This window comes from Mya arenaria, chromosome 1 (genome assembly GCF_026914265.1).
Source record: "Mya arenaria isolate MELC-2E11 chromosome 1, ASM2691426v1".
NCBI classification, from domain to species: Eukaryota; Metazoa; Mollusca; class Bivalvia; order Myida; family Myidae; genus Mya; species Mya arenaria.
In genome coordinates this window covers 31484484-31501379 of record NC_069122.1, presented here as the reverse complement: position 1 = coordinate 31501379, position 16896 = coordinate 31484484, and the positions used below count along the sequence as shown (strand labels likewise).

Sequence of the window (16896 nt, the reverse complement as noted above, 5' to 3'; positions counted from 1 at the left end):
ATGTCCGGTGAAAAATTAGTTTAATTTTCAGAAAATTTACTTTCAGCTTCTAACCCGTACGAAAATTCCAACTGTAATACAGCTGTAAAAGACCCGTAAATGAGGAGTAAAGTCACATTTACAGGTGTAAACCGCCTGGAAAATGAATTTGAGCAGGAAAAGCATTTATATTTACAGGCGTAATTTTTCATTGTGCAGGCGGAATTTCTTATTTTACAGGTGTAAAAAAAAATCCGACTGTAAATTTCAACTTTGAATACTTTCATGTCTTAATTTACATCAGAGTAGTGCTATTTGGACCTGTGAAACAAATTACAGCTGTAAAAATGATCATAGAAATTTTCTGAGCCTAATTGTGTAGAAAAAGAAGTTAACTATTTCATACACTGCTGTTAATTTAAACTTAGGTGTTTTTGTAGAGAATAAAAGATAAAAGTGGAAAATGAGTTTAAAAATACTTTCATCTTTATTGAAGCAGTGCATTAAAATATCTTTTAAAAACTAATTATTTCATTGTAAAGTTAACATTTTGAACTTAAAATATTCTGCACTTCAAACTCTTTTTAATATGACTTAAATTGAGAAAAAAAATTCTGTTTAATTTCAGAATTAATTTTTGTCAAATAACCCTGTTGGTGCTTGAATAAATGATTGCATACAACAAATCAATTTTGTTATATTTCTACTAAATGTAATTTCTTGGTAATATTTCTAAATATAGTCATGATTTAATTTGTTATATCAGACTCAGTTACACTTGTAGTACAATTCGTTATATTTTATCACCTTTCTGTATCTTTAATTTAAAGTTGAATTAAAAGAGTAAAATCTAGCTGCTCAATGGGTAGACGAACCGGATATGAGTTTTTTCGGGAGGAAAAAAATATGGCTTAAGATGCGAAATATAGATTTTTTTTTACCTGATGTTTAGCTTTTTTTTGTAATTTATAACAGTTGGTCACATCTAACCAAGAAGATCTAAACCTGTTATAATGGGGAATTACAAAACTTATTTAGATAAGAGGCTTAAAATCAAGGTTTAGGCTGATGTAACTTAATACTGTTTGTAACATTGCGACAGGTAAGAATTTGGTGCGACAGGTAAACTTTCAGTGTTTACCTGTCGCAATGTCCTGTGAAGAAAAAAAGTTTTCGCATTGTCTGCTGGAGGCCATGTTTTTTTTACGAATCAACATAAGTTGAAGGAATTTGATAGAGGGTCATTTAAAAATCATTTCTGTGAAACTATTTTTAGGTCGGGCAAGTGGATTCTGAGGAGAAGCCATGCTTTTTACAAATCAACATTGGGTGAAAGAATTTGATACTGGGTCACCGAAGGAGCATTTCCCTGAAAAAATGTTGAAAATCAGCCAACAATTTCGCAGAAGAAGATATTCAAAGTTTTTAAGTTCTGCATGGAACCACTTTTATTAAAGGAATATGGAAAAGGACAACCTTAGAAACATTCTTGCAAAGTTTGGTTGAAATTGTCCCTGTGCTTTAGGAGAAGTTGTTTGAAGGAAAATGACGACTGATGAAACGGACAACCACCCTATCACAATAGCTCAAACTGAGCATGAAGCTCAGCACTTTGTGCTCAGGGTGCTGAGGTGAGCTTAAAACTGTACATATATCCATTATCAATAAATAAGCCTGAATTTATATTCAAAATCACAGAGCTACAGATAACTTTTTTACTTAAAGTGTATTTTACACCCTTATGCAATCAAGTAAAGTGTATGGTACACCCTTGGGTATTCATTAAAGTGTAATGGCGATTTCTAAAGTGTATTGATACAATAAATTACAAAATTGAATGACTTATTTTACTTAATGAACTTTATAGTACAAATTATATAAGAACTTACACAAAATTGAAATGTTGCTCAGCTAATTACAAGTCCGGATTTATTTAATTAAAACATTTTTACTACATGTACTTTGCTTCTTGGCTTACAACCTTCTATAAGTCTGTCAGGATAGTGTATCGATTTGTCAACAAACCAGTCAAAACCGCTAGCGTAAAACGGTAAAAAATACTCGGTAGAACTTGACATGCCCTATTTTTTTTTAATCGTACCGGTACAAACAGTGTTAAGAGTTTTTATACTTTAGATAGGAATTTCTCCCACCTCAGATAAGTAGATCCAATAATTTAACCATGCTAGATATTCTTATCTTGCCCACGGGCGAAGATAAAATGCCCATATGGAACTCCTTTTAATGGTCACCACATTGTAATAACCTCCCTTGTTGAAGACTGTCGTCAGTAGCATCAAGGAAATCTTGTCTTAATGGTAATATTTAGAATGGCGATTAATTATTTCTCGCTTCAAATGTCACCATAAAACAGTTTTCACGCACCATTTAAGAAATAATGCTTCATTCTCCTATTTAAACTATTTAAAAAGACCGATTTGACTATTAACATTAACTGGATCACTGCGCGGATATCCATGACAACCACGTGCTATCGTATATCAATACGCAATTATTTTCACTAAGCACAAAAGAGTTCCAGCAAATAATACATTTTTACTTAATTTTGTTTAAATGAGGTGGGAGAAAAAACATCTACCAGCCGCTAGTGTAAGATAGGTTAATCCCGACCCTCGCGCAGGGTGTTTTGCGTAAACCTCGTTTCCGCAAAACACTCTACGCTCGGGTCGGAATGAACCTATCTTACAATCTCGGCCATGGAAGATACTTATAATCTTTATGATAATCACCAAACAACATTTTTCATTAATCAAAATTCATATTTTGCTAATTGAAAGCCTGTTAAGCTTAAGAAGTTTCAAGAAATTGGGGCCTTGGGATTTGTTAATTCCTTTTACTATACTTCATTTAACTAAGTTAATAGCAGTCATCAAAATTACTTGTTTGGATAAACAAGCCCGGATTCTTATCTAAATGCTTTGCATTACTTTTTTAACAAGCCCTGCTATATAAAATCCAGAATTTGAGCAAGCCCATAAAGCAGTTGACCTGAATTTGACAGGGCACGCAGGCTTGTGCTAATTTTGACCACTGATGAAGGGTGCTTATTTTAGTCACCATGTGGTCGGTTGGTTTGTCTGTTGTAATTTCCCTTGTCTGGAGCATAACTTCAAAACTACTGAATGGAATTTAATACAGTGATAAAACTTAGTGAGATGAAGTGCAGGAACCGTATCTCTATTTTAGCTTATTACAGAGTAATTGCCCTTTCTTACTTTTTCTTAGCAGGAGGCAAAATTTGAAATCTTCTGGATGGATTTTTAATCAAACTTTATTTTTTATGAATACTCCATCTAGTAAAATCAAGGTGATTGCAGAGCTACAGATAAGGGTCGTAATGGGCGTAAATACACAAAAATAGCCCATTACGACATAAAATCAAACAGCTGTTCATACCTGTACGATTAAAAATAATAAATAGGGCGTAATGTCCGAGTATTTTTACCATTCTAGCTAGCCCTTTTGACTAAATTTTAAACAGGTTTGTTAAAATTGATTCACTATCCTAAGAGACTTACAGAAGGCTATAAGCCAAGAAGTTAGTAAAGATGTATAAATTAATCAGGTCTTGTAATTTGCTGAGCAACATTCCAATTTTGTGTAAGTGGTTATATAAATAAAGTCTTAACAAAGTAAATATAACGCAAGTTATTGAAAAACCAAAATAGTGACCTTAGTTTTTGAATCCTGTTATAAGGGACTTAAGAAGTTTCGAGAAATTGGGGCCTGCTGTTAAAACAGTACAAAAGTAAAGTGGTTGCTTTTTCATGAATAGTTGCTGATTCAATTCATGGCTGCGTCATACTGAAAGGCAGTACCAGTAGCTAGCTTGCCTGGCTCTTGGCATTAAAAGGATATATATGGAGTACTTAGTCCTGGTATTAACCAAGAAAGTTTTGCTTGAAAAATACCTCAACAATTATTTCTTTACATGACAGCAAACATCTCAAAATAAATATTTTTTTCAGAAAGACATCTCACCTTCATGGCAGAATTGCAAATTTGGGCAATTTTGTGGAGGGAAAATAATACAGCCCTCATCATCACATCCACACATCTGCCCCACGCACAGGGAAGTATATCTCCCCACCCTTCTACAGCTAGACCCAGCTGGACAAGGCTTACAAAAGGCCTGGCCGACCTCATCCTGGTATTCAGTGTGCTCTGCACATAGCTTTGAAATTCCCTTAACTGCAATTAAACAATGTGACATTGACTTATTTGATAACACTCTAAAAACAAGAATATTCATGATGTCCAGAAACCACATCATAGGATCCTTGTCAACATGGTACTCATATTGCCAGTTTTTATTGCACCTGATTTTGCTTCAAGATGCACTCTTACTCCAAAATAGGAAGTACCATAATTAATACAATTGTTTTAATTTACCAAAAAGGATGAATAAATATTGTAAACAATGGTTTTCATGAAGGATAATGTGTTTAATTTGCAAGAAATATTGCAGAATACACAGTATTTCTTCCTTTAGAGACGTGATCATCTCCAATCTCCATATATCTTTATAAGGACCCACCAGTCATTTAATATTTGCCAGATTTCGGCTATCAGATACTTGGTTACAAACTTGTTATCAGTAATTAATATTTTCCATAAAGGCATTATTTTAAGTAAGTTAAAGTTTAAGGTTTAATATCACTCAAAATTTATGTTTGTTACATACATGTGCATGTATAGTGATTTTAAATATGAGTTACACTTCAAGTGCATGCTCCTCACTTTGAGGTTGGAAATTTTAGCAGCAATTCTACCAAAGATATAGAGGGTAAAACTGACTGTTTCAGCACAAGATCATTATATATTTTACTGAGTGAGCACCAAAATGTTTATTTCAGAAGTGGTGTAGCCATGAGCAAAATATTCACTTTGGGTGTTCATAACGTGAAATAATATCGCAACCTTGCACTAAAAGAACCAATTATTCTTTTTATTATATGCCTAAAAAATTTAATGATACATGACATTTGAGGTATATGACCACGTTCCTCCGAAAAGAAAATAATGTCAGCGCCAATAATGTGATTTTCATGAAACTTGGAACAAACTATTGTCAATGACTGTACTTTAACACTGTGTTTATTTTTTGAAATAATCCCTTAGTTTGTTGATTTACAGCACCCCCTAAGCAGACACATACATTTTGGTGCAAACGTTGATAAAACAAACTGTGAAACAATATAATTTTACAGCTTTTTTTGTATAAAAAAAAAACAGAATATATTTTTTTCAGGCCGTCAACCAAGTTTTGGGGAAAATATAGTAAAAAATGTACGAAATTTTGTCCAAAAATATAGGAGGTTTTGGCATTTTCTGGGCAAAATTTAGGAATTTTAAGGTTGAAAAATCCACTTTAATAGGTATGTAAGTGAACATTTACTTACTTGTTTATTGGCTATAATCATAAAATTGGTGTTTTACTTAACCCAGATTCCTTAAAGGGACTGTACACCACCAGATTGGCACCAAAAAAAGTTTTTTCTGTTACAAATCTCAGGACAATTATTTAATAAAATATTTTACTCTTTGATACCATAATTGTAAAAAAAATACCAAAATGTAAAAAAAAATCGAGTCGGAGACCGGGTTCGAACCGGGGTCGCCAAAATTGCAGTCCAGTGTTGTATCCACTGTGCTACAAGGGCTTACCCTTAACGGTTGGAATATTTCAGCTGTATACCTAACTTGGTAATATCATGTGATAACATCGACTAGCCAATCACGCATAAGGAATGAATTCTACTAGGTAGACATACCTAGTAATCTTTTTTAAGCGAAAAATACCAAAAAAACAGCAAAAAATAAATTAATTGTAAACTATGTGGTACTTCAGTAAGTAAGTTTCAATGCATTGTACACATCGATACCAAGCTTATGTCAGTTTTCTCTATTTCATCATACAGAGTACAGCCCCTTTAAACCTCTCCATCAAGGCAGACAATGCTGCAGCAACACAACTGTGGTCATCAAAGTGGACACCATTAAGATTTGATGTTTGTCATACTCTTCATCAAAGGTGTCCAGATGGATAACCAAGGGTGTACAACAGCAATTCTGAATGATGGTGATGGTTTGGAGGATAAAGACAGTCTTAAACTGTAAATAAACAATATCTAAAGGCAGTATCAATCCTTTGAATGATTTCAAACATATCCCAGCACCACTTTTCAAGAAAAATCTAGGAAAAAAATCCAAAATATAGGAAATATATGAGGTTTTGAAAAATATAGGAAATTTCTCAAAAATATAGGAAAATAAAGGAAATGGTTGACGGCCTGTTTTTTGTATGCTGAATGAATAAGCTTATAATTTTAGTATGAGTATATAACGAAAAAGTTACTACAGGATTATTTCAATTAATATACACCGCATTCAAGCAGTCATTGACAATTGTTTGTTCCAAGTTTCATAAACATCGGCCAACATTCACTTTTTTCTGAGAAACTTGGTCTGTACCTTAATGCTGTTGTTTTTTAAAAGCACGCCAAACTATATGTGAAAGTAAGTTTTTTTCAGGAATTATGTCTTGAAAAATTGTGTCCCTGTTTGATATAGTGAAATATCAATTTTATTTAAATGATAAATCTCTATAAACCACCCTAACCAATATAATGAAACTCTTTAAACCACCAGAAAGCATATAATTCAACTCCATAAACCACTGAAAAGCATACAATAGATCTCTATAAACCACCGGAAAGCTTATAATAGATCTCTATAAACCACGGGGAAGCATATGATAGATCTCCATTAAACCACTGGAAAGCATATAATAGATCTCTATTAACCACGGGGAAGCATATGATAGATCTCCATTAAACCACTGGAAAGCATATAATAGATCTCTAATAACCACTGGAAAGCATATAATAGATCTCTATAAACCACTGAAAAGCATATAATAGATCTCTACAAACCACTTGAAAGCATATAATAGATCTCTATTTACCACTGGAAAGCATATAATAGATCTCTATAAACCACTTGAAAGCATATAATAGATCTCTATAAACCACTTGAAAGCATATAATAGATCTCTATAAACCACTGGAAAGCATAATTATTTTTTTATAACAGATCTCTATAAACCACTGGAAAGCATATACTAGATCTCCATTAAATCACCAGAAAGCATATAATAGATCTCTATAAACCACCAGAAAGCATATAATAGATCTCCATTAAACCACCAGAAAGCATATAATAGATCTCTATAAACCACTGGAAAGCATATCATAGATCTCTATAAACCACTGGAAAGCATATAATAGATCTCTATTAACCACTGGAAAGCATATTTTTTTTATTTATAATAGATCTCTACAAACCATTGGAAAGCATATAATAGATCTCCATTAAACCACCAGAAAGCATATAATAGATCTCCATTAAACCACCAGAAAGCATATAATAGATCTCTATAAACCACTGGAAAGCATATAATAGATCTCTATAAACCACTTGAAAGCATATAATAGATCTCTACAAACCACTTGAAAGCATATAATAGATCTCTATTTACCACTGGAAAGCATATAATAGATCTCTATAAACCACTGGAAAGCATATAATAGATCTCTATAAACCACTGGAAAGCATATAACAGATCTCTAAAAACCACTGGAAAGCATATAATTGATCTCTATAAACCACTGGAAAGCATATCATAGATCTCTATAAACCACTTGAAAGCATATAATAGATCTCTACAAACCACATGAAAGCATATACTAGATCTCTATAAACCACTGGAAAGCATATCATAGATTTCTATAAACCACTGGAAAGCATATAATAGATCTCCATTAAACCACTGGAAAGCATATAATAGATCTCTACAAACCACATGAAAGCATATACTAGATCTCTATAAACCACTGGAAAGCATATAATAGATCTCTACAAACCACATGAAAGCATATAATAGATCTCTACAAACCACTGGAAAGCATATCATAGATCTCTATAAACCACTGGAAAGCATATACTAGATCTCTATAAACCACTTGAAAGCATATAATAGATCTCTACAAACCACATGAAAGCATATAATAGATCTCTATAAACCACTGGAAAGCATATACTAGATCTCTATAAACCACTTGAAAGCATATAATAGATCTCTACAAACCACATGAAAGCATATACTAGATCTCTATAAACCACTGGAAAGCATATCATAGATCTCTATAAACCACTGGAAAGCATATAATAGATCTCTAAAAACCACTGGAAAGCATATAATTGATCTCTATAAACCACTGGAAAGCATATCATAGATCTCTATAAACCACTTGAAAGCATATAATAGATCTCTACAAACCACATGAAAGCATATACTAGATCTCTATAAACCACTGGAAAGCATATCATAGATCTCTATAAACCACCGGAAAGCATATAATAGATCTCTATAAACCACCGGAAAGCATACAATAGATCTCTATAAACCACTGGAAAGCATATAATAGATCTCTACAAACCACTTGAAAGCATATAATAGATCTCTATAAACCACCAGAAAGCATATAATAGATCTCTATAAACCACTTGAAAGCATATAATAGATCTCTACAAACCACTTGAAAGCATATAATAGATCTCTATAAACCACCAGAAAGCATATAATAGATCTCCATTAAACCACCAGAAAGCATATAATAGATCTCTATAAACCACCAGAAAGCATATAATAGATCTCTATAAACCACTGGGAAGCATATGATAGATCTCTATATACCACTGGAAAGCATATAATAGATCTCTATAAACCACTGGAAAGCATATAATAGATATTTAAAAACCACTGGAAAGCATATAATAGATCTCTAAAAACCACTGGAAAGAATATAATAGATCTATATAAACCACTAGGAAGAATATGATAGATCTCTATATACCACTGGAAAGCATATAATAGATCTCTATAAACCACTGGAAAGCATATAATAGATATTTAAAAACCACTGGAAAGCATATAATAGATCTCTAAAAACCACTGGAAAGCATATAATGGATATAAACCACTGGAAAGCATATAATAGATCTCTATAAACCACTGGAAAGCATATTAAAGATCTCTATAAACCACTGGAAAGCATATAATAGATCTCTGTAAACCACTTGAAAGCATATAATAGATCTCTATAAACCACTGGAAAGCATATAATAGATCTCTATAAACCACTTCAAAGCATATAATAGATCTCTATAACCACATGAAAAGCATATAATAGATCTCTATAACCACTGGAAAGCATATAATAGATCTCTATAAACCACTGAAAAGCATATGATAGATCTCTATAAACCACTGGAAAGCATATAACAGATCTCTAAAAACCACCATAAAGAATGTAATAGATCTATATAAACCACTGGGAAGCATATAATAGATCTCTATAAACCACTGGAAAGCATATAATAGATCTCTATAAACCACTGGAAAGCATATAATAGATCTCTACAAACCACTTGAAAGCATATAATAGATCTCTATAAACCACTGGAAAGCATATAATAGATCTCTATAAACCACTGGAAAGCATACAATAGATCTCTATAAACCACTGGAAAGCATACTATAAATCTCTATAAACCACTGGAAAGCATATAATGGATCTCTATGAACCACCGGAAAGCATATGATAGATCTCCATAAACCACTGGAAAGCATATAATAGATCTCTATAAACCACTGGAAAGCATATAATAGATCTCTATAAACCACTGAAAAGCATATAATAGATCTCTATAAACCACTGGAAAGCATATAATAGATCTCCATAAACCACTGAAAAGCATATAATAGATCTCTATAAACCACCGGAAAGCATATAATAGATCTCTATAAACCACTGAAAAGCATATAATAGATCTCTATAAACCACCGGAAAGCATATTATAGATCTCTATAAACCACTGGAAAGCATATAATAGATCTCTATAAACCACTGGAAAGCATATAATAGATCTCTATAAACCACTGAAAAGCATATAATAGATCTCTATAAACCACTGGAAAGCATATAATAGATCTCTATAAACCACTGGAAAGCATATAATAGATCTCTATAAACCACCGGAAAGCATATAATAGATCTCTATAAACCACTGGAAAGCATATAATAGATCTCTATAAACCACTGAAAAGCATATAATAGATCTCTATAAACCACCGAAAAGCATATAATAGATCTCTATAAACCACCGGAAAGCATATAATAGATCTCTATAAACCACTGGAAAGCATATAATAGATCTCTATAAACCACTGAAAAGCATATAATAGATCTCTATAAACCACTGAAAAGCATATAATAGATCTCTATAAACCACCGAAAAGCATATAATAGATCTCTATAAACCACTGGAAAGCATATAATAGATCTCTATAAACCACTGAAAAGCATATAATAGATCTCTATAAACCACCGGAAAGCATAAATAGATCTCTATAAACCACTGGAAAGCAAATAATAGATCTCTATAAACCACTGGAAAGCATATTATAGATCTCTACAAACCACTGGAAAGCATATAATAGATCTCTACAAACCACTGGAAAGCATATAATAGATCTCTACAAACCAGTGTGCGAAATTAACCTTTTTTACCTGGTAGCCAATGGGGCTACAGACTTTGAGATTTCTGTAGCCCAAGCCAGACTTCCATAGCCCACCGGTTAACAGAAAAACGCATCTTGAATACCTTGTATGGTTAAAAACAAGGAATGATATGACAACTGTACAGTATCTTATTATATTTTGTATAAAATGCAAGTATGGTGGTTGTGTGGTCCTGTGTTGCCAGGGGGCAGGGGGGCTGGTGGTGGTTCAATGGGGGGGGGGGGGGGGGGGGGCTGGTTCTGTCAAGGCAGTTGGATTGTTGATGAAGGGGGAGGATGGAAGTCCTGTCAACATGTGCTGCTTGTGGCATTAGTGACAGGATTTTACAAACATCTATTTCATAATTTTCGGTGATTATTTAAAAAAAAACACACAACAAAAACAACATCCAAACTTTAATATCTCACTAAAACAAAAAAAAAGTATTGACAGTCCGAAATATGATTTCTGTCAAAATAATAATTTTCAAGCAGTATATAGCGTATAATTGCTTGACAAGGGAGATTACTGCAACAGAAAATATCCATAACAATGAGAGATTATCCGGAAGTCGGTCAACGGTGTCGAGGTAAACATTTACCCGACAATTTTTTTTAACCAATCGCCAGTCGGGCTACCTTAAAGGATTTTTTCGTAGCCTGGGTCAATTTTTCGTCGCCACGGGCGATCGGGCTACCGTTAATTTCGCACACTGACAAACCACTGGAAAGCATATAATAGATCTCTATAAACCACTGGAAAGCATATCATAGATCTCCATAAACCACTGGAAAGCATATAACAGATCTCTATAAACCTACAGAAAGCATATAATAGATCTCCATAAACCACTGGAAAGCATATAATAGATCTCCATAAACCACTGGAAAGCATATAATAGATCTCTATAAACCACCGGAAAGCATACAATAGATCTCTATAAACCACCAGAAAGCATACAATAGATCTCTATAAACCACTGGAAAGGATATAACAGATCTCTATAAACCTACAGAAAGCATATGATAGATCTCCATAAACCACTCGAAAGCATATAACTGATCTCTATAAACCTACAGAAAGCATATAATAGATCTCTATAAACCACTGGAAAGCATATAATAGATCTCCATAAACCACTGGAAAGCATATAATAGATCTCTATAAACCACTGGAAACCATACTAAAGATCTCTATAAACCACTGGAAAGCATATAATAGATCTCCATAAACCACTGGAAAGCATACAATAGATCTCTATAAACCACTGGAAAGCATATAATAGATCTCTATAAACCACTGAAAAGCATATAATAGATCTCTATAAACCACCGGAAAGCATATAATAGATCTCTATAAACCACCGGAAAGCATACAATAGATCTCTATAAACCACTTGAAAGCATATAATAGATCTCTATAAACCACTTGAAAGCATATAATAGATCTCTATAAACCACTGGAAAGCATATAATAGATCTCTATAAACCACTTGAAAGCATATAATAGATCTCTATAAACCACCGGAAAGCATATAATAGATCTCTATAAACCACTTGAAAGCATATAATAGATCTCTATAAACCACTTGAAAGCATATAATAGATCTCTATAAACCACATGAAAGCATATAATAGATCTCTATAAACCACTGGAAAGCATACAATAGATCTCTATAAACCACCAGAAAGCATATAATAGATCTCTACAAACCACTGGAAAGCATATAATAGATCTCTATAAACCACCAGAAAGCATATAATAGATCTCTACAAACCACTGGAAAGCATATAATAGATCTCCATAAACCACTGGAAAGCATATAATAGATCTCCATAAACCACTGGAAAGCATATAACAGATCTCTATAAACCTACAGAAAGCATATAATAGATCTCTATAAACCACCTTTAAGCATATAATAGATCTATATAAACCACCACAAAGAATATAATAAATCTCTATTAACCACTGGAAAGCATATAATAAAAATCCTTGAACTCACTACAATAACGCCCAACAGGGCAAATTTTTTCCATTGGATTAGGATAGGTATCTCCACCATCACAATAATACCCGTCTTCACAGGATGGAGCTTGATCTTCCGGAATATCCTTGTATGAACAATATTTCCCGACTGGACAAGGTTTGCAAGTACCCCCAACTTGACCTCTGGCACACTCAGTATTGGGAGCTGCAGAATAAAATATTTACATGGTCATAATATTTCACAGCATCGAATGGCCACATTCCACACTCCAGTTGTAGCAAATATATCAATTTTTCATTGACCTTGAACTAACCCAAAATCCAATTTTACGGAGCTACATCAGATAAGCTTGCTAAATATCACTTAACATTTTTCCTAACTCAAACAGATACAGTTGTTTTTAGGAAACAGCACCATTGACCCATTGATAATCAACCCTAAATAGCAAACCTTAAAGCTGCACTCTCACAGATATACCGTTTTTAAAACTATTTATTTTTTGTCTTGGAAAGAACAAATTTTTGCGTAAATATCTGCAAACCAATGATAAAAAATTGCTGACAAAAGATCAAATCGCAGATTTTCATATTGCTGTTTGAAAATTAATATGTAAATTGGCTTTAAGATGCACTCTCACAGATTTAACGTTTGACATTGTTTTTATTTTTTGTCTTGCAACGAGCCAATTTTTGCGAAAATCCAATTAAACCAGTTAAATAAGACTGCTGATAAAAATTAGATCGCAGATTTTTATATTTAAGTTAAAAAAATTATGTTAAATTATGCATTTTTCTTAAACCGTTAGTAACGGTTTAGGCCATAAAAAATTATTTTCCCCTAAGGTTTCATAACATTAGATAATATAGTTATGAGTGACACAAGTTCTCATTATACTTACAGATGGAATCACAAACAGACACACAGATGACTAGATCAAAAACAATATGACATAATAATAGAAAACATTTCCAGTTTGAAGTACTGAGTCTCAGCTCAGACTTGAGACTGTTTGTAATCATGGCCCCTGAGACTCAGCTAAGACTTGAGACTGCTTGTTATCATTGTCCCTGAGTCTCAGCTCAGACTTGAGACTGTCTGTAATTATAGCCCCTTAGTCTCAGCTCAGACTTGAGACTGCTTGTAAATAGTGCCCCTGAGACTTAGCTCAGACTTGAGATCGTTTGTAATCATAGTCCCTGAGTCTCAGCTCAGACTTGAGACTGCTTGTTATAATGGCCCCTGAGTCAGCTCAGGCTTGAGACTGTTTGTAATCATGGCCCCTGAAACTCAGCTCAGACTTGAGACTGTTTTGCAATCATAGGCCCTGATTCTCAGCTCAGACTTGAGACTGTTTGTAATCATAGCCCCTGAGACTCAGCTCAGACTTGAGACTGTTTGTAATCATAGCCCCTGACACTCAGCTCAGACTTGAGACTGTTTGTAATCATAGCCCCTGACACTCAGCTCAGACTTGAGACTGTTTGTAATCATAGCCCCTGACACTCAGCTCAGACTTGAGACTGTTTGTAACCATAGCCACTGAGACTCAGCTCAGACTTGAGACTGTTTGTAATCATAGCCCCTGACACTCAGCTCAGACTTGAGACTGTTTGTAATCATAGCCCCTGACACTCAGCTCAGACTTGAGACTGTTTGTAATCATAGCCCCTGACACTCAGCTCAGACTTGAGACTGTTTGTAATTATAGCCCCTGACACTCAGCTCAGACTTGAGACTGTTTGTAATCATAGCCCCTGACACTCAGCTCAGACTTGAGACTGTTTGTAATCATAACCCCTGAGACTCAGCTTAGACTTGAGACTGTTTGTAATCATAGCCCCTGACACTCAGCTCAGACTTGAGACTGTTTGTAATCATAGCCCCTGAGACTCAGCTCAGACTTGAGACTGTAATCATAGCCCCTGACACTCAGCTTAGACTTGAGACTGTTTGTAATCATAGCCCCTGACACTCAGCTCAGACTTGAGACTGTTTGTAATCATAGCCCCTGACACTCAGCTCAGACTTGAGACTGTTTGTAATCATAGCCCCTGACACTCAGCTCAGACTTGAGACTGTTTGTAATCATAGCCCCTGACACTCAGCTCAGACTTGAGACTGTTTGTAATCATAGCCCACTCAGCTCGGACATGAGACTGTTTGTAACCATAGCCACTGAGACTCAGCTAAGACTTGAGAATGTTTGTAATCATGAGCCAACCCAACTGATGAAGGATAGTACATTTGGTTTTTAACAAAAACTTCCTGTGCAGTAACTCATAATCCTATAATCCTGTAAACTATGTTTATAGTATGTGTATGTTTGAAGGTGTTGTTGTTGCTTTTAGCCATATTTTTAACAATAACAACTGAGCACTTCCGAATGTATAAATGAACTCAGAATAGAAAATTGGCAGACATTAACCGAATGCAAAAAAAGAGAGGAAAAAAGAAAATTTCTCCCCAGTTGAATCGATGATCACTTATGACTAAATACAATCGATTGTCCAGCTAATTAATTTTCGATTGTAATCGATTATCAGAACATCAATAGTTAATACATACGGTCGCAATCGTTTGGTGAGGCATGATATCCATAGAGGCAACAACCGGTTTGACAAGCGCCAGTTACTGCTGTTGATCCCTTTACGCTGCAATAGAATGATGGCGGACAAGGGATACAGCCTCTCTGATATTCTTGTGGTTGATAAAGTCCGAGTCCGCAAGGTATCTCATAGCCTGAAAACCAAGGTCTAAACATAGTCCATGTGTGAAATTGTTAAAGAGAATAGACAACAGATGATAAAATTGCACGAGAAAAAGAAAATGGTTAATATACACGCTATAAACTCGGAATCCATTATGCGATAATTTTAAACAGGTAAACTCATCTGAGACAGCGACAAAATATGCTTTTAATCATGTAAAATGATGTATTATTGGCCTGATACCAGCTATTATCGACAATTATAGGCTTGTTTTGTAAAAATAATGTATTTGTCGACTTTATGACCATCTGGTGTCTAGTTCCTTTAAGACAAACCTTAATAATGTTGTAACAATTTAGAAATAAGGATGCCCTAATGGATGGGCTGATAATAACATTTGTATACAGCGACAAGCGTACATACGCAGCCATGTGATTATCTATTAATACTATTATAAACTTCCAGAAAGGAGTTTTTAAAGCACAAATAACAGTTTAAGTGAATTTGTCAATTTTATACGTGGTCGCAAAAAATATTCAAGTGCCAGAATTTTCTACTTGCATTTTTTTATTCTTACTCGTATTTTGCGAGTTAGCGACCGTTAAATTCAATCCCTGTGACTTTCACATGCCCTTTGAGCTGTTGTGATTTGTTTTATTTGTCAATAAGTTATTTGATTAATAATATCTGTCATGTCTTTCTGTTCTGGATAGAAAAATCCAAACCGAGGGCACCTGCGTTGCCAGGTAACGAGACTTGCCTTCCAGACCGGACACAAGTATTTGATATTTTTCTAGCATATGAAAAAATACATAGAAAAGCGGAAATTTGTACATTTCACCAAAAAGCTTGTGTGATGATGTTTACTGACATCATGATGCGCAGTGATTTTTATTCACTGCATACGTCAAGAAATTCCTTCAATATCACGTCTTTTAAAGCTGCACTGTCACAGATTTACCATTTCGACAACTTTTTTTATTTTTTGTCTTGGATTCAGCCAGTTTCTGCGTAAATATTTGCAAACCAGTGATATAAGACTGCTGAAAAAAGATCAGATCGCAGACTTTCATATTTCCGTTCGAAAATGTTTTATGGCTAAAAGCTTGATTAACGGTTTAATAAACAAGAGCTGTCAAAAGACAGCGCACTCAACTACGACTTAGAAGTGCATACAATAAAGATGTAATGTGTGCCTGTCAAAAGCAATAAAACAATCAAATTAAAAAGTGAACCTGGAATCGCGATGTGACAAAACCAGGTTTTTAATGATTTAAATGGCAGAAGGGATTCAGTTTCAACTGCTTTCTTCTATTTTTTGTAAGTGACCTTGATCCTAAGGGCCCCAAACACAATCCCATGAAAGTCCTCCATAAACTCTTCCTACATATCAAGTTTGGTCACAGTATGTCAACCATAACTGAAACAGTAATCTATTTTTAGTAACGGTGACCTTGACCGTTGGGGGCCAAAAGGCAATCCATGAAAGCTCTGCATAAACTTGTCCTATATACCAAGTTTGGTCACACTATGTCAACCCTTACTTGAGTTATTCAGTACTAACCATATTTCT

The 16896-nt window shown here is 34.3% G+C and overlaps 1 protein-coding gene across 1 annotated transcript in view; it reads right to left on the bottom strand.

The window, feature by feature from the left end:
• The window catches only part of LOC128226367 (multiple epidermal growth factor-like domains protein 6), a 72099-nt gene that overhangs the window by 29843 nt on the left and 25360 nt on the right, over nt 1-16896 (bottom strand). Inside the window, exons 5-7 of the mRNA XM_052936249.1 lie at nt 15181-15354; nt 12631-12819; nt 3982-4191 (exon numbers count right to left, since the gene is read on the bottom strand). Of these exons, the coding sequence (XP_052792209.1) occupies nt 3982-4191; nt 12631-12819; nt 15181-15354 (573 nt within the window). The remainder of the gene's footprint in view (nt 1-3981; nt 4192-12630; nt 12820-15180; nt 15355-16896) is intronic.